General features: G+C 36.7%; 1 protein-coding gene and 1 non-coding gene across 2 annotated transcripts in view; both read right to left on the bottom strand.

Annotated features, from left to right (window-relative positions):
* The window catches only part of NLK (nemo like kinase), a 157,573-nt gene that overhangs the window by 26,307 nt on the left and 111,269 nt on the right, over window positions 1-19,997 (bottom strand). Inside the window, exons 4-5 of the mRNA XM_026016051.2 lie at window positions 3,060-3,166; window positions 1,522-1,607 (exon numbers count right to left, since the gene is read on the bottom strand). Coding sequence (XP_025871836.1) covers window positions 1,522-1,607; window positions 3,060-3,166 — 193 coding nt within the window. The remainder of the gene's footprint in view (window positions 1-1,521; window positions 1,608-3,059; window positions 3,167-19,997) is intronic.
* On the bottom strand, window positions 8,342-8,448 carry LOC112933211 (U6 spliceosomal RNA). Its single transcript, XR_003237621.1, has one exon. It is a non-coding gene; the product is annotated as a U6 spliceosomal RNA (small nuclear RNA).

The raw sequence follows: 19,997 nt of genomic DNA, 5'->3' as shown, positions 1-19,997 counted from the left end.
GTGGCACAGTTGGTTAAGCATCCAACTCTCAACTGAGATCAGTTCAGGACATGATCTCAGGGTTGTGAGACTGAACTCTGTGTCATGCTCTGTGCTCAGCATGGAGTCTGCTTGGAACTCTCTCTGTCTGCCCCTCACCACTGTGCACTCTCTTTCTCTCAAATAAATCTTTATTTATTTAAACATAAACATCAATAAACTTTATTTATTAAAACAGAATAAACACCAATTTTTTCAAATACATCAGTTGGAACGTTAAGAATATTTACAATAGACTGAAGCACCATGTAATACTGCAGCCACTCATATAAAATAAATGGAAATTTAAATTTGCTTACACAGAAATGACAAAGCCCTAGGGCAGCCCTTATCTCTAATTTCTATGATGGGGAAAATATGGTGGGCCTCTCACTAGGAGTTCCACGAAAACATCTATAAATGCACATATGTGGATTTTGTGATTTGTGTGCCACTCTAACAAAAAACAATGAGCAGGGGTTTGGGTGGGTGGGTGGAAATACTAAGGGAAAGTAAAAATTGAAATTGATGGCTTTGAGATTTTGTAATTAAATCCTGTAATTCCTCTTCAGAGGGAGTAGAAGGATTGGCCACTATATATTGTCAAATACATCTGACGCTTTTCTGGCTATTTTCACTTTTAAGTGTTTCTACTTTGCTATCTCAGTCACACAGGGTATAAAAATGTTAGCTGTGTAAAAATATAGACAATCTTGGGGTGCCTGGGTGGCGCAGGATCTTAAGTGTCTGCCTTACATTTCAGGTCATGATCCCAGGGTTGGGATAGAGCCCTGTGGAGCAGGAAGCCTGCATCTCCCACTTCTCCCTCACACTTCTTGTGCGCTCTCAAATAAATAAATAAAATCTAAAAAAACCCCAAACAAACAAACAAACAAACAACCCCCAAACACACACAACAGGGATGCCTGGGTGGCTCAGTGGTTGAGCATCTGCCTTTGGCTCGGGTCGTGATCCTGGGGTCCTGGGATCAAGTCCTGCATCAGGCTCCCTGTGAGAAGCCTGCTTCTCCCTCTGCCTATGTCTCTGCCTCTCTGTGTCTCTCATTAATAAATAAAATCTTAAAAAAAACAAACCAAAAGCAACAACACACACACAACAAACCACAACACAGATGGTGTTAAAATTCATACTTCATTCTCATATAGATAACTTATTGGTCTTTCAGGATATCTTTTGATATATACTTCCTTTAGCAATGGATCAATCAAAAAAGAAATCACCTTCTCTACCTTCTTTCTGGTCACATCATAATTCCAATTTCAGTGTGTCTAAAACATGCAAACTATCATGAAGAAACCATGAGTCAAGACTACAAATTGGCTACTATGGCCATGACTAGCAATTTTGCTAGAGAAAACTCGGTTCTTTAATTTTTGGTAAAGTGATGAAAATAAATTTAACTCTTTCACAAAAACACCTTGTTCTTAAAACTGACTTGGCATTCTAAATTTTTCCCAGATATTTGAATAAACTGAAAACTACCTTTAGAACACAGTTGCTGTTCACAAGGAGATTCCCTGGCTTAATGTCTCGATGTAAAATGCCAGCTGAATGGAGATATTTCAAACCTGAAATAACAAATGGATTTAATTTCAGACATTTAATTCTTTTCAGTCAACCAATGATTTGGGGGAAACAAGAGAAACAGAGAATATAGGATATAAGATTATTCTCTAAATAACAGCATAATAACCATTATGAAAAGCTTGACTTAGTCCCACCTCGAAAAACTGTAATTTTGCAACAGTAAGATAAGTGTCATCAAAGGTTTGCACAACCTATAAATAATGCCTGTAACTCAAAAGATGAATTAGGTTTAAATATAGATAAGCTTTTCAGGCACTGGAATTAAAGTTGATCATACCAATATCCTTGAATGGCTCATAAATGTGGGTGGCTACTGGAGCTCTGCTATGGGTACTCTCAACCTGTGATTCTGGGCATGCTCCAACAAAAATAATTCTCATTACCCGATAGGGAGCCCTTCCCAAGGCAGATTTTCATGGATAAGACTAAAGTCAGCAACCTGCACAGGGTTGTCAGTAGTATTCACCACCCCTGAGATACAAGAGAGTAATCAGTGCCTTTAAAATATTTTTGACATCTTAAAAGACTGAGTTTTAGCACTGGTAGAAAAAGGCTACAGCTTCAAGGCTGAGTCTTTTGAATAAAACACAGCAAATCATATATATATTGTTACAGTGTAAAAAATATTCAATATCCAGCATCTTCATTCTGTCCCCCACCACAGAATATCAACAAATCAATGGAAGGTGAACATCCTAGTTTTAATATTGTGTGTTTTCATTCTGTTGGCAGATGCTTTTTAACCTCTATAAAGAATAACTGAATCCTATGAATCTTGGTGTGGGAGTGGAGCAGGGAGAGTATTTTACTAGATAAGAAAGCTGTTTCAGCCTTAAACAATTCTCCATTTGTAACGGTAAAATGATGGCCAGAAGAAGCTCCAGCAATGTCGGCTCAAACTGCCTCTCTATCAAGTCTCTTTAATGAACCAGTCTGGAGAATTATTTAGCTGGATGTTTCTCAATCTCCTCAATACTTTGGCTTTAAGAGTCATTTTCTTTTTCTAGAGTTGGACTCAGGTATACCAACCAGCCAACATTTTGCCCACACTTGAAGAATAAATGTCATCAATAGGGAACACAGTTACTTTTCAATGGAGTCACCTGATGCCAGCCATATATTTTTACTAAAAGCTGCTTACTAGAAACTTTGTGACAGACCACAGGGTTCCACAAACTATCCTGCTTATTTACCTCCCTAGATTAACCTACTTAATGGAGTAATGAATTAGAGCTCTCTCTTCTATGAGTGAAAATAAGAACCATTTGGACACCTTAAAAACCTCTTAACATCAAATAAATATTCCTTGGTCAAAAGAGAAAAGTCTTTAGGGAAGAAGAAAGCCTTGAAAGGTCAGATTAAAGTTCAAATGAAAAGTAAAACATTTCACTTATACAGTGACACCACCTTTTTCTTCACAAAGAAAAGCTTACCTCGCAAAATCTGATAAAGAAAAACTTTGACATGATCTGAGCTGAGTGGTTGAGGAGAGACGATAATTTTATGTAGGTCACTCTGCATCAATTCTGTGACAACATATCTTGAGGTTTTAAGTTAAGGAGAGTTTCGAGAATTCAGCCCCCAATACCCTCAAAGTAGGCACTAGGTCTAAAGGATAACTTCCATTCTTAGAGCTGGAAAAAGCTTAGGGAAAGGAAGCTTCTAGACAGTATGACATAAGTGAAAATTCCAGCCCTTACAAGATAAAAAATCGCCAAAATTAAAGAATTTACCATTTAAAAGTCTATAATTAGCATTATAAAAGAAAAATAAGGGTAAATATTTTTGAAATTAAATGTTTAATTCTAGGGTAGTTAACATACAGTGTTCAGTTTCAGGTGTACAATACACTGATTACAATACAGTGATTCAACAATTCTATACAGTATTCAGTGTTCATCATGATAGATGCACTCTTAATCCCCTTCATCTATTTCACCCACCCTCCCCCATCACTTCCCCTCTGGTAACTGTTCTCTATAGTTAAGAGTCTGTGTTTTTCCTTTGTTTTGTTTCTTAAATTCCATGTACAAGTGAAATCATGGTATTCGTCTTTCTCCAACTGAGTTATTTTGCTTAGCATTATATTCCCTAGATACATCCATGGTTGTTGCAAATGGCAAGATTTCATTCTTTTTATATTCCATTGTGTATATATGTACCACATCTTTATCCATTCATCTATCAATAGGTACTTGGGCTGCTTCCGTAATTTGGATATTGTAAATAATGCTGCAATAAACATAGGGGTGCATATATCTCTTTTGAATTAGTGTTTTTGTATTTTGGGGGTAAATACCCAGTAGTAAGATACTAGATCCAAGGCAGTTCTATTTTTAACTTTTTGAGGAACCTCCAAACTGTTTCCAGAGTGGCTGCACCAGTTTGCATTCCCACCAAGAAGGTAACAGAGTTCCTTTCTCTACACATCAACACTTGTTATTTCTTCTGTTTTTTATTTTAGCCATTCTGACATGTGAGTTGATATTGCATTGTAGTTTTGATTTATATTTCCCTGATGACAAGTGATGTTGAGAATCTTTTCATGTGTCTGTTGGCCATCTGTATGTCTTCTTTGGAGGAATGTCTGTTTATGTCTTCTGCTCATTTTTAATTGAATTATTTGTTTTTTGGATGTTCAGTTGCATAAGTTCTTTATATTTATTGAATATTAATCCTGAATTGGATATGTCATCGGGAAATATCTTCTCAAAAAGGATAAACATTTTAAATGAAGCCGGACCAGGAAGAACGTGAAGACCAAATAGTCTCAGGGTCTATTCAGACATGTTACTGGAGCATCCTTTGAATCCAAGCAAGAGAGGGTTGGTGGTCTCACACTAAGCCACCATGGCACCAATGAAAAGTATGACAACCTACCCATCAACTATGGGGTTTAAGTTACTTTATAAAGAACAGTACTCCTAGAAATGTGCAAAATGATTAGTTCAAACCCAGTCTATCTACCATCTTAATTCTTTTTTTAACTTTTTCTTTTTTTACATTTATCCTTCCCTTATTAAGTTTTAAGATTCCTAGGCTTTGTATTTTATACACTCAGGGTTTTGTTCATATAACACATGGAGATGATCAAAGGCCGGAGCCTAGGGAGCAATGAGATGTGGAATTCAGAACTCTTAAGAAGGTAACTCTTTTGCTATACCTAGAATAGGGCAAAATCATGCCTTACCCTGCCCACAAAGGACTCATTACAAGTTTGGGTGAATTTTGTGATTTAAATTTAACCTTCCTTAAAACAAGGGGAGAGTACTCTTAACTTTACAAGATGTCCACCAGGCTTCAAACTCTTTTAACACCTTGTGAAAGTTAGTTTCATGTTCTGAGTTAAAACACTAAAACTCCCCTAGCCCTGTACAACTGAAAGCAGGGAAAGGCAAAGCAACAAAGCAGAGATGTTATTGGGCTGCAGGGTTATTCTCCTTTCTTACACAGTTCTTCTGATCCTAACTTTCTTCTTCCAGAATGATATCATGGAATCTTTTGAAAGGACAACTCATCTGACAGCCTATAAAACACCTCTTACATCAGTATTGTCCCATAGCTAATCCTAGAAGATAGGCCATCGTAGGGGCAGCTGTAGTTGTAGGGTGCTTAGCATGAACTATAAATGAACTAAGAGGGTCCCAGGACTCTTATTTTAGCATTTACATTCTCGCTGTAAGGGTGAAGGCTAGGCATACAAAACTAAAGATGAGAAGGGGTTTGCTTTCAAAACTTAAATTTTTCAAAAGTGCTGTTATACTTTGGATTTTACTTTTATGAGCTTTAAAGACTCTTGTAGTCATAATCTGGGGTCATAATCTGGGGAGAATGATAGAATGATTTAAAAACTCTTCTAATTTAACATTCTAGCAAAAGTAAGTAGTAACAACTTGAGAGAGGAGAATTAATAATGATAACACCTGACACACAGTCAAAACACCCTCTGTGAAACATTTTCTTCAAATGGCTTCTAGAATACCCAACTGCTGGCTTTTCTTCTCTCTCACTGGTTGTTCCTTCTCAATCCTCCTTTGTTGTTTCTCTTTTCCAACCATGTAATGTTGAAATGCCCCAAGGTGTGGTCCTCTTGTCTTTTCACACTCAATTTCTTGGGTAATTGAATCCAATTCAATTGGATTGGACTTTAAACAACATATATGCAGATGACTCCCAACTTTTATCTCTAGTCAATCTGGTTTCCTTAAATCCAGCCTTGTTAATCAAATTGTATACTCATCATCTTCTCTGGATGTCTAATTGACATCTCAAAACTGTCCAAACATGTATTCTCCATCCTTCCCCCACCAAATCACTTATTCTAGTTGTAGGCAATGCCACAGCAAACCTATTTTTCCAGCAAGCTGCTTATACCACAAACTACAAACCCTGGAGTCATTTTAGATTTCTCTTTTTCTCTCTTACTCTACCTCCAATCCATTAGAGAATCTTGTTGGTTCTTTCAAAATTTAGCCACAGAATTAAGACTACTTATCATGGCCACTGTTACCTCCCTTGGCCCAAGACTAGATTTCTAAAACATAGCAGCCAGAATAAATTTTTGACTGTTACATTCCTATTTTGTCTACATATTGATAGTTACTTTATGATATAGAAAATATTATTTTTAATGTTTTTATATTCTTAGGTTACTTTTATTTTAGGTTTTATTAGTGGACTTTCTGAAGAATTACATTCTACTCCATAATGAAGGTTAGTGAGGACATGAGATTTTACATGTAGAATTTCCTAAGGACAGTCTTCGGTGATATGCTAGAATCATTCTATAAAATAATACATCTAAGTTAAATTACTATATTATTACCAGGGTTAGATTTAGATTTTTTTTTCTTAATGGCTTAACCTTTTTTCTTACAAAAATTTTTAAACACGTGGAAAACCTGAAAGAATTAAAGTGATCATCCATACACACACACACACACACACACACACACACACACACACCCTAGATTTTACACTTAACATTTTGCAATATTTGCTTTAGTACATGTTTATCCAAGGCTCTTGTCATTCTTCAATTTATCTTATTTTTTGGCTGCATTTCACAGGACATCTTTTTTAATAAAAGCCAGATTATGTCACTCTTCTGCAAAAGTTTCCCATTTCATTTATAGTCAAAGCCAAAGTCCTTAAAATGTCCTCATATGGCCATAAATGATCTGGTCTCCTTACTTCTCTGACCTTTTCTTCTCTGACTTTTGCTATTCTTTAAATATGCTAGATATACTCTGACCTTAGGCCTTTGCTTTAGCTACTCCCTCTGCCTGGAGTGTGTTTTTCTCTCTCACTTCCTTTGTGTTTTTGCTCAAATCTTATCTTTTGAATGAGGCCTATCCTGACCACTCTAATATTACATCTTGCATGCCTTATACAAAAACTACCCCCACGCACAGCTCTTTTTCTTTTTTCCTTTAGTACTTATCCTATGTAATTTACTTACAGTGTTTATTGTTTGTCTCCCCAACTCTGCCCCATGAGGGCAAGGGTTTTTGTCTGTTTTGTTTCCAAGTCTATCTCAAAAGCTCAGAAACAAATGCCTGCATGCAGTTAAGTCTCCTGTAAACATCCATTGAGTGAATGAACTAATACATACTGAGTACCTACTAGGTAAACCAGCACCCTAAGTATTTTAAAAATATCAACTCATTTAGTTTTCATGGCAACCCTACAGGGAAGGAGGTGGTATTCCCAATTATAAATAAGGAAATTAAGGTTAACAGAAGGCAGGTAACCTAAGGTTATACAGAAGTAAAACTGGACTTGACTATGTTGAGGACTGTTTCAATGGTTGGATTTTATCTTCCTTTGAGTTATAATTTTAAAAGCTGTAATAAAATATACTAAATGTTCACTGTATTTTTATAGAAGACTTTCAGCTAAGGGATGAAAGGGATAGACCGATCAGCATTACCTCAAATGACCACTCAACCTTAGCAACACTTAATGTGTGAAAAGACAGCATGTGTCTGTGATATTCACACCACTGCCCGGAAAATATTCATATCTTAAACAAAACAAAACAAAACCTTAATATAGGGGCACCTGGGTGGCTCAGTTGGTTAGGCATCCAACTTTTGATTTCAGCTTGGGTCACGATCTCAGGGTCATGAGATGGATTTCCATGTCTAGCTCTGTGTTGGGCTCAGCACTGGGCATTGAGCCTGCTTAAAATTCCCTTTGCCCCATCGCCTCAGAAAACAAAAAACAAACCTCAATATAATTAATCCTCTAGCTCTAATTACCAGTTTACTAGAAATATAGGGAATAAAAGAACAAGAGATGCCATGAAGAAGCAATCAGCTAAACACACAATGTGGATCATTCCTTAAGAAAATCTCTCCAATAAATGACAAAAAAGTAGGATGGGTATTTAAGAGGAAGGGAAAGTAGGGATGTTTGGAATAAGAGTCTTAAAAGATGTAATAACCAAAAGCAATATATGGACTTTGTTTAGAACCCGATTTAAACAAACTTGATTAAAAAAGAGATCTTTGAGGAAATCAGGGAATAGTAAGGAATTAGCTAATTTTACTAGGTATGATAATGACAATCATTAGGTTTTTTAAGTCCTTATCAGTTAGAAATGCATATTCAAGTATTTATAGGTAAAATAATTTGATGTTTGAGATCTACTTTATTTTTTTTTTCCTTTTTATTTTTTTCAAGATTTTATTTTTATTTTTTTAAGATTTTATTAAATATGGAACGCTTCACGAATTTGCGTGTCATCCTTGCGCAGGGGCCATGCTAATCTTCTCTGTATCGTTCCAATTTTAGTATATGTGCTGCCGAAGCGAGCACTGAGATCTACTTTAAAATAACTCCAGCCTTCCCAATAAAAAGGGAGAGAGGACATGAGATTGGCAAAATGATGAACAATTGTTGAATCTGTGTATTAGGTAAATGAGTTATTGTCTCTACTTTTCTGTATTTTTGAAAATTTCCAAAAAAGTATTAAAAAAAAACCCAAAACAAAACAAAACACTGTAGAAAACTAGGGAAATACAAAAAAGCCAAGGAACAGAATAATTACCCAGAATTCTACCTCTTTGAATGAACCTATAACATCTTTGTGAAAATGTTGTACATGCATATGTATATGTGTATTTAAAATTGGGATTATGGGATCCCTGGGTGGCGCAGCGGTTTGGCGCCTGCCTTTGGCCCAGGGCGCGATCCTGGAGACCCGGGATCGAATCCCACGTCAGGCTCCCGGTGCATGGAGCCTGCTTCTCCCTCTGCCTGTATCTCTGCCCCCCTCTCTCTCTCTGTGACTATCATAAATAAATAAAAATTAAAAATAAAAATTAAAAAAAAATAAAATAAAATTGGGATTATGATGTTACACATGGTGTTGCTACCTGTTTTCTTAACTTAATAAAATATAAGCATTTTCTCCTGTTATTAAATATTCTAATAAACAGAAATTTTGTGACCATAGTGTTCTACCATACAGAATTCATTTAACCAATCTACCATTGTTGAAAATCCAAGTTATTTCTTTTTTTTTCAAGTTATTTCTAATTTTCTTACTTTAAATAAATCTGAGATAAACATATCTCTATCCATATATTTATGTAAATTTGATTATTTCCTAATACATTCCTTAAGCAGAATTATAGTGTTGAAATAGAACTTACTACATATACTTTTTTTTCCCATTTAAAATAACTTGTGAAAAAAAAATAAAATAACTTGTGAACACCTTTCCATGGTATATGTTTCTTTTATATAATTTAAATAGTATTGTGTTATTGAATATGTCATGACTTAAGCAATCCCTATCATTGGATGCTTAGCTTATTACTATGTGACTGTAATGTAGCTCTGTGGGATGGCTTAGTGCTTTATAGTTTTGTTTCATGAGGGATCCTCAATTATGAATAGATGCTTTTCTCTTAAGTTAATCCATTTCTCTGGAGAAGAGTTTTCCAAACTTCTGTCTTAGAAGGCATGGGCCAGGCTGCCAGGGTTCTGTATGAGTTACAGAAGGGGTCAAAGACCCTATAGCTCACTCATGCTGCTTCCAGGAAATAAAGCTTTAGTTTTTTGAAGGATAGAAAAAGATCTGAGTTCTACTATTTCTTTCCTGTACATAAAATTAAAATTTTTTTACCCACTAGGAAATCTTAATCATAGAGACAGGAAAAAAATTTCTACTTGTACCATTAAGCCTTAATCAGAACTCCCAAAATTCTTGAGTTGGCTCCAGAAATCTCAAGGGACTAAAACACAGAAATATTATGAATAAACAACAACAACACAAACAGAAAAACTTTACAACTGCCATCACTGTATTAAGTGTTGTCAACTTGAGATTTTACTCAGGAAAAAAAAAAAATTCCCAAAGACAGTATAAATGCATTTATCTGGGATGTCAGTCATGTCTGCTGAGTCTGAGAACTTTTTGTTCCTGCAAGGATTGAAAAGTTGCATGGAAGTGAAGAGCAGGTTATATTCTATTCTGCCTTTAATATCTACAAACGGGCAGCCAAATTATGATGCCAGAATCCTTACTGTTAGCAATGACAGTTGGTACGCATGCAAGTAGCAGAGAGAAAACATCTTAATTTTCAAGTTATCAGGTTGAATTCATATTGCTGGCACATGAAAAATCTTGCTTTGACTTATAAAACGTATAAACGATACAGAAGCCCAAAACAGAGAGTAAGTATGAAATAACGTCATATGCTTTCTTCTAACAGAGACTACATTTTCAAAGAAAGGGGAGAAGGAAAAAAAAAAAAGAAAGGGGAGAAGGAAAACATTGGCTGGCTGGAATGGCTAAGATTCTATAACCAGATATTTTACAAATAATTATTCATTTCAGAAAAAAATTCCTATATTTCATTTAGCACTTCAAAACATATATTTCCAGATCAGGATGTTGTTCACCCTAAATCTATTGGATTTGAACTGGTAATACTGGACTATTACTGACCAAAAAAATAATAATTTCATATGGTTCAACCCTAACACGGAGCAAAGTGTATCAGGTACCAAAATGAAAAGCAAGGCATTCAAAATGAATATAAAGCATGATTTCAAATGGTAAAGGCAATTCTCTTCTACTAAAACTACATACATATGTGCATAATTTTTCATAAAATATAAACCGGCGGTATTCCCCGGGCTAAACACAAATGACTACATTACCATGTCACTGTCCTCAGGATCTGTGAACCTGAAAAACCTTTTATTCAACTGTCTGTTACAATACTTAAGAAAGGAGAGTGCTACTTTCATACCTTTGGTTAAGATGATGACAAGTTGACTTAAAAGAATGGGGATAGAGCACTAAGTGATGCAGAGAATTACTGAATCTCTATATTGCATACCTGAAACTAATATAGCACAATATTTTACCTACATTGGAATTAAAATAAAACCAATATATATATAAAAAGAATGGGCATAGGTTGATAAACTCTTAAATTAACCAGAAAGTCTAGGGCAAAACCATACAGAGCTTTGTCCACCTTAACCATTTTGCTTATTACCTCTGTGCAGAGATACTTTCTTCTCTTCTAAAATATTTTAAACACAAAAGACTGAAAAATGTTAAATGTATTATTTTTATAATGTGATTAAAACGGCGAATCTGCAGAGAGTAAGTTTTATCAACCTTTAGTTTAGCAAAGTAAATTCATTTACTTTTTACATTTTTCACTCCACATTGAGGAGTTTTTCTTCATAGGAAACAAGCCAACAAACAGGCCAACCTTTAAAAACTTGATTTCTCTGTACAAAGAATTCCTGAATTTGAAGACTTAACAGTACATCTTCAGAAATTTAGAAGCAACACACACCACTTTATGATAAGGTTTCTGCTTTGCTCCAGCATAAATCCTCTGAAGTCTCAATCCCCAGCATAATGTCTCCCAGATGTCTCAACTAGTTGCCATGCCAACTAAAGCAGCTTAAATTAAATGAGGGCCTGAAAAAGCACCTGCATCACTCCAGGTCTGTTGCGCATTAAATAAAGCTCTCTTGACAGGGACTCAGAGGTGCCATTAACTTGAACAGCAGATATCTGATTATTGTTTCTGAGTAATTTAATGAGGGTCTCTAAACAAGAGGGAAAACAGGGTATGCTTTCCCTCTCTTGGTTCTTCTAAATGGGACAGCCTCTCCAACAGCTGGTGTATCCACTAGGTCAATGACTTTGCTATGGCCTTTTAAGTTACCTTTGGCTAAAGAGAAAATACAGGATTAAAGTTATGGTTTTCAGGAGAGTTTTTAACAGATTAACCATTTTCCCCTATTAAAACTTGTCATTGAAAATATGATCATAAAAAACACTGTACGGTATGCCAACCTCAGAGTGATTTGAACAGCCCTGTTATAAAATAAATTGCTGCTGATTGCAGCAATTAGTTAAGTAGCTCCACGAAATATGGATTTCCAAATGTACTGATTTGCCTCAAAAAAATGAATGATGCAAATTAACAATTATAAATTCAAGAGTGGGGGGCAGCTCTGATGCCTCAAGTGCCCAAGACTAACAACAGTGTTTCTGCGTTGTTTAAAAGAGCATTCTGTTGTGGATCTTGTTATTGTTGCTAATGTTGACATTTTAGGAGCTTATTTTTTTTTAAATTTTTATTTATTTATGATAGTCACACACAGAGAGAGAGAGAGGCAGAGACACAGGCAGAGGGAGAAGCAGGCTCCATGCACTGGGAGCCCAACGTGGGACTCGATCCCGGGTCTCCAGGATCGCGCCCTGGACCAAAGGCAGGTGCCAAACCGCTGCGCCACCCAGGATCCCCTTAGGAGCTTATTTTTAACGGGGTAGAAAACAGTCCTTTTGCTGCTTTCTCAAATATTATTAGACACTGGGGGATATCACTTAATAGAAACAAACTCAGACCAGGATTGTTATGTGATTTACCCCAGGTCATATTCCTAGTCTGAAAAAAGCTAGAACTACCTTTGGTTTCCCAATTCCTAGTTCAGTGCACTCTCTACCCCACAAACCTGTTTCCCATAGGAGCCGGCCTATTCCTATTTCTTACCCAAATATCATCAGAGTATGCAGATTACTTTGAAATAAAGAAAAGCTGAATTACATTTTAATATTTTATTTTTAAGTAATCTCTACACCCAGTGTGGGGCTTGAATTTACAACCCTGAGATCAAGAGTTGCATGTCCACTGACTGAACCAGCCAGGTGCCCCCAAATTGCTTTAAATTATGTGCTATGAGGAGAAAAAAAGGAGAAAGGAATCTAACTTTTTGTTGAAGCTTCTATGTACCATTTTATATGTCACCTCATTTAGTTATCATAATAGCCAATTTGAAACTATTCCTATTTAAGAGATGAGCACACCGAGGCTGGGAGAGCTTAAGCTGTGGACACAGAGCTTGGATTCAAACCTAGGTTGTAATGATTCTGCAGTCTGACCTTTTCCATGAAATTTCCCTCACTTTATTTACTATTAAGAGAGAAAATGAAATTCATAAGAATGCCATTACTTGCATGATACAAAACCAAGTTTCTTTTCTTTTCTTTCTTTAAATATTTTATTTATTTATGCACGAGAGACACCGAGAGAGAGGCAGAGACACAGGCAGAGGGAGAAGCAGGCTCCACGCAGGGAGCCCGACGTGGGACTTGATCCCAGGATTCCAGGATCACGCCCTGAGCCAAAGGCAGACGCTTAACCGCTGAGCCACCCAGGTGTCCCCAAAACTAGTTTTCAAACAAAAATCAGAGATTCAATACTACAATACATAATTCATCTTTTAGGACCCCTCTCTTGCCCTGGGTTTTCAAATGGGAAGTCACTCTATTCTTCAACAAATATTCTGACTAGGAGCATGTGCCAGATACTGTTCTAGGCACTGAAAGTGCAATGGTGTGCAAGAATGTCACTGCCTTCACTAGCTTTATAGCCTAACAAGGGAGATGGACAATTAAGCAATTACAATAGATTTACTCAAAGATTACAACAATGCCATGGCTGTTAATCGCATAAAGCCCCGTAGGCACTGTTCTGCAATTGAATATGCCAGACTTGCCATCACATAGCCAACAGAAATAAGACAAACAAAATAGCACAACCAAGAGATGTCCTTAAAGAGAGAAATCGCTAAATTCTTAGGACTACTAAATTCTAATAACTACAGAGATTTAGACCTTTAAACATGTGAGAAAATCCGGGCATCTGGCTGGCTTAGTTGGTAGAGCATGTGGCTCTTGATCTTGGGGTTTTAAGTTCGAGCCCCGCATTGGATGTAAAGACTCCTTAAAAATAAAATCTTAAAAAAAATGTGAGAAAACCATTAAGATTTCTTCAGCTCCTACTGAATTTCTAAATTAGCTGCACATTCTAATTGGCAATTTACCTCTATCTGTAAAAACACTTACATACATTTGACTTCCTTAAAATGGTTCACCTAAAAAAATTTTTTTAAACACAGGAGAAATAATAAAAATAAAAGCAATGAACCACTTACTGAGTTCTTACTAGGCACCGGGCACATTCTAAGCACTTTGAATTATCTCAAAGAATTCTCACAAGTCATAGGCTATTATAAAGAACTAATTGTTCTCTTTTTGAGTTTGTCTTTCCTTTTGGAAGGAACTGAATCCGAAGATGTCTGAAATAATTGCCCAAATCCACACAAGTACTCTTATCATTTCTTCTAGCACCTGAATTAGTCTTAGTTCTGTCACTAGAAGGCCACAACCTCAAGTAAGAAATAACCCCACAATTTGCTAAAGGATTATCTCAGTTTGCTGAAAAGTATATGAGCCTCCAATATGCTATTTTTAAGACAAGTTCCCTTGTAACAGATCTAGACTGGGGGTGCAGAATGTCAGGCTTACAGGTTAAATAATGATTCTCCTTTTGCCATCAACAGAAAAATAAGACAGAAGTTAAAAAATCTCATAGAGGCAAGTTTTTCTACCTCGCATTCTTTGCCTCCGTCTCTTTCTACCTCCTGAATATTTCACTTCATTCAAATCTTACTCCTCTTTCCTTTTAGTCAAATTAAGCTAAAATTGATACTCAATAAACATTTCCTTGTACCTATGAATCATATATGCTTACTTGAAATAGCTTCTTGAATAGCTACATGTTCATTATTAACTTCTTTAAATAGATGAGAATTTTAAAAATCAGCATGTGTATATACGTTAGTATATATTCAATTATGTATTCATAAATATATAAATATAAAAATAATAGGGACCCCCAGCTAACATATTATGTGGGGATAGAGGGTTGGGCTAGCAGCCTTTGACAAGAAAATGGGAAGGAAAAAAAAGAGTCTTCACTCGAGATTGCTGGAATTATAGGATAGGCCTTTGGTAAGAGGTCTAAATTCAGAATATAAATCTGGGAATCATTAGATATGGTAAGAAATAATCTGTATTTTCTACTAAATGAAATCTGCCATAAACAGATTTTTTTGTTGGTTTTACTCTTGGTCACAATCTTTCTATTCTTTTGCACAAAAATTTTTTTAATTATTTTTTTTCATTTTTCCCCTTTTTATTAAAAAAACCCCTAGATATTGAAATTAGGGAAGCGCATCACCATTAGTGAGTTATAAATTCAACCTTAACATCTTAACATTCTTTAGAATAATGCACATCAGTGTCATTAGCAGTTTTTAGTGCATAGTGCCAAAATATAATATGCAGGGCATCCTGCTAGACTTTCACAAAAGTTGCTGAGAATGAAAATGTGTTCATGAAGGACAAACAGAGGGACCCCTGGGTGGCTCAGCAGTTGAGTGTCTTTGGCTCAGGGTGTGATCCTGGTCTGGGGATCAAGTCCCGCGTCAGGCTTCCTGTGAGGAGCCTGCTTCTCTCTCTATGTCTTTGCCTCTCTGTCTCTCATGAATAAATAAATAAAATCTTAAAAAAAAAAAATGAAGGACAGAGACGGAAGCAGGAAAAAAGCAAAATGACTCTTCTAAGGATCAAAGAAATGAGGTGGGAATATATTAAAGATACCAGAGAGGCAGAGAAAGAAGTATTTAGGATTAAAATCAGTTTTGCACGATTTTCTTTGATGCAAAAATGATTATGGGAAAGGCTAGGAAACTAATCTAGAGCCTGGCAGCCCAACATACTCTCAATGGTAAGCCTCCTCTGACCCCCTATTCCAATTAAAACAAATCTGTACTATGATCAATATTTGCTTAACTCACCTCTATGACACTGCATCTATTTTAGGAAGTAACGTAAGAGTGCATGATAATCAGCTTCATGCCAGAAAACCTGACTACTCCGACTGTCAAAGGTAATTCTGCAGAAAAAGTTACACAATCACCACAGAAACAAATGCTGACACCAGATTCTGACCTTCAATTATGAGTAAGATGATTGACTCTTTTTCTGTTCTTAGGAAGTCATGATTATTCAAAGCAGCCTCAGAGGCTGCAGGGCTGGTGCCAGCAGCATCTTTGTGTAACCATCATCATTAGCATCCATAAATACTGACTGGGCACCAAGTGGGTGTACAGCGCATGCCAACTCAATGACAAAATAGTGAAAAAAGATAGATGAAGGCAAGACAACATTCAAGAGGTTAGAAAAGACGGAGATTGATACGTAAAAATCAAGTAGAGAAAACAAGAAAGCAAAAAGATTTTAATGTACTATATATGGCCACAGAAGCTTGACTGGAAAAGAAAAATATTGAGGAAAAAAGTGCTGATATTTATTGAGAGTTTTCTATAGACTAACCATCCAGCTTTAAATTTATTTAGCCTCATGTACTTACTACTAACTACTGCAAGAAATAAGTCCTATCATTGCTCCATTATACAAACAAGTGAAGAGTTAGGAGAGGTAAAGGAACCAACCAAAGATCATAGCTAGTATGCAGCAGAACAAATACAAGATCCTGGCCTTTGTTCTTAACTTGTGCTCTCTTTCAAAGGATAAAGTAAACTTCAGGGAACATGGCTAAAGAAATAATTCTAGTTCAGAAGAGAGAAGACCAAGAGGATGGTTTTTAAAATGAGGAGTTTAACGAATTTAGGCAGTGGGAGGCAGTGTGGTGTAGGCTTTGGAATGAAATACCAGGTTAAAATCTCAACTGCTACTTACTAGCTTGATTACATTGGGCAAATTAAATAACTTCTCTTTGTTTCTCCATTTATAAAATAGGCACAAATGATATCTACCACACAGGGTTACTGCCAGGTTTTGGATGTTGTATGTGAATCACATATAAATGCCTGGCACATAGGGAACAAGAACTACTTGGTAGCTGCTATCATCATCATTGTGATGGGAGGGAGGAAGGGTACTAAATTTATTAAGTATCAATAAGCCAGGCATGGTGCCAAATGTACTACATACACTAATTCACTTATTACTGGAACAGTCCTTCAAAGAAAAATATCTCCATTTATCACTGAAAAAACTGGGAAGAGTAACATGTAACTCAGGGGAAGGTCAAAAGCAAATGGGAGTTCATAAGGATATGAACTCAGGAATGCCCAATATCAGAGTCTATGCCTTTGCCCAAATGTATGACCGTGTTCTTATTCTTTCCAACATTTCCCCCTCCCTGAAGAAAAGGCCAAAAGAATGCAAATACAAAAAAACCCAAAAAACAAAAAGTAGGGGCACTTGGGTGGCTCAGTGGTTGAGCGTTTGCCTTTGGCTCAGGTCGTGATCCCGGGGTCCTGGGTTTGAGTCCTACATGAGGCTCCCTGTAGGGAGCTTGCTTCTACCTCTGCCAATGTCTCTGCCTCTCTGTCTCTCATGAATAAATAAATAAAATCTTAAAAAACAAAAACACAAAATAGGCAACCAGTTTAAAAAGATCTTTTTAGTTACTGATCGTAAAAGGAAAGATCAAGGCAACCTCTAAAGGATATCACCGCTCAAGAGGAAATTTTTAGTCACTTATTAAATGGGGTCTTGTGGGTTTTTGGCACCAAACAGTATGTCAACGATAGTCACATTCCTTCATATGAGGACATAAAAACCTTTTCAGACCAAAAAAAGTTTTCTACAGGGCATATTATTTTTGAGAGAGATGCAGAGTTGGTTTCGGACAGATTGGAAACTCAAGGGAGCAATTATAAAAGTGCTAATCTCTGTGAGACTTTTGAGAACCTCCACACAGGGACCCTGGTTATGGTAAAGGGCTTCTAGTAACCTAATGGGTTTTCTGTCTTGAGCTCAGGGTAGTAAAAATTAGTAACCGATTAGTATTCCACATATCCAAAACAGTAAAAACATACACATGCAAAACAAAACTGCTCAGCTCATGCATAACATATTTCCTCTGGAAAAAAGCCACTTCAACCTAATTCTATTTCTACCATTTGGTTCTCCTGCCACCTTTATAAGTGATGTATCAATAAGAGGGAAAGACTATCAATTAAACATGCAATTATTAAATCCATTACCAACTGCACAAATCAGTGCTCTCAATACTTAATAATGGCATTCATATAGTATGCAGAGGGCAAATATAGTAAGTAGTACATAAATAAATTGTATCTGGCTAAAATACAGATTTGTGCTACTGTGCTGTAACTCTATGAAGTTCCCTGAAGTACTGCTCTCAAATAAATTGCGTTGGTAGCAGAGACTCAGCTGGTCTATGAAGTGGCTAAAAGCCCCACTGCTTCCCCACATCCTCCAATTAAGGCAGGTTTGATATATTTAGTGGCTTCTGAAACCTCTGGGTCTCCACATAAGACATGCCTCCTAGAATCTACCAACCTTAAAAAAAAATAGAAATAAAGTCAGAACAGTGGGATATACAAAAATATCAAATAAATGGTCCTATGAGTCTCCCTAAATTCTCACACTTGAATTAAATGTGTCAAGAGGCTAATAATCAGAAGGTTAAGCAGTTCAGGAGAATGATAATGGGGTTATGAGGCTTTTCAACAGCTCAAATTAGGTGTGGCTTTGTTGTCATCCAATATTACCCTCTAGTAGTTGGGAGGCCTGACAGCATTTCATTCCCACAGCTGGGAAGTTTTAGAGACCTATTTATTTTTTAATGGAGAGGTGAAAAGACTAGATTCAAGCTTTCTTTTTTTTTTTTTTTGCTTCACCTGGAACACAGGTGTTTCAAAGAGCTGGTATGAATAAGTTGGCTCTATCTGTAGCGATTCTCTTCAAAGCAGGGGGAAAAAATGCCAGCTGTGAGTTGGAAGTTTAAACAGTTCTTTAAAACAACCTCATGATTTGCTAATACACTAAAGCCTGGGTAAACTGAATGCAGGCAGGCAGGGGCACTACTAGGAGACGTAACCATGGGGCAGAAGAAAGGGAATGGTTCTTGGGACGTGGGCTAAAGGAGGAAATTGTCATATCTTTCTAATTAACAAGAAAGGTTTGGGAGAGGTACTGGAAAAAGCACTAAGAAACACATAATGTGGATTCAGTCCGAATGGAAGTCTTGGAGGTGTCAGTGAGTTGTACGCTGAATACATTTTTCTGGGAAGAGGAGACCAGGTAAAACATGAGGTACTGAGGTTAACAACCCATCGGTCATTAACAATTCACAGCTTATTTAAAAATAAGAATCCGGGATCCCTGGGTGGCTCAGCGGTTTGGCGCCTGCCTTTGGCCCAGGGCGTGATCCTGGAGACCCGGGATCGAATCCCACGTCAGGCTCCCGGTGCATGGAGCCTGCTTCTCCCTCTGCCTGTGTCTCTGCCTCTCTCTCTCTCTCTCTCTCTCTCTCTCTCTCTGTATGACTATCATAAATTAATAATAATAAAAAAAATTAAAAATAAGAATCCTCTATAAAGACAGGCTATGTTTGTTAATGGTAGGCCATTATGAAAGTCCATTTGTTTGTGATGAGTACTTGCTAATGCCATCTGTTGGTAGTTGGCTTGACACATTTTGTTTGCATCAGAAAATTCACAGCTACCATCTTTCAGCTTCAATAAGTTCTATCTCCTCTATAAGGCCTTCCCTTACAGTTCTCAGTCTGTCAATCTATACCAATTTAATCTTTAAAATAACTCTATGAGATAGGTCATTATTCTCATTTTATTAACCAGGAAATTGAGGCACAGAGAGGTTACAGGCAATAAGATCACAAAGTCACACAGGTAGTAAGAAGTAAAGCTGGAATTCAAATCTAGGTAGTTTGGCTCCAGACTCCACGCTCCTTGCCACTACAACAGATTTTTTCTATTACATCAAGCTAGCAGAATGCTAACTAGGTAGGCCCTGAACTAATCATAAGGATTTTGAAATAAACAGAGGATAAGGACCTCTGTTCTTGTTTCATGATGTGATAGCAAGTCATTAAACTCCAGACCATTACTGTCGGGCAGCAGAACGAAGGGATGATGAGAGTATGGCAGGCAGAAGGATGAGAAGGGTACTGATTATAGAG

This window comes from Vulpes vulpes, chromosome 2, assembly GCF_048418805.1.
Source record: "Vulpes vulpes isolate BD-2025 chromosome 2, VulVul3, whole genome shotgun sequence".
NCBI lineage: Eukaryota > Metazoa > Chordata > Mammalia > Carnivora > Canidae > Vulpes > Vulpes vulpes.
The sequence above is the reverse complement of the archived record's forward strand: the minus strand, read 5'-3'. Positions and strand labels throughout refer to the sequence as shown.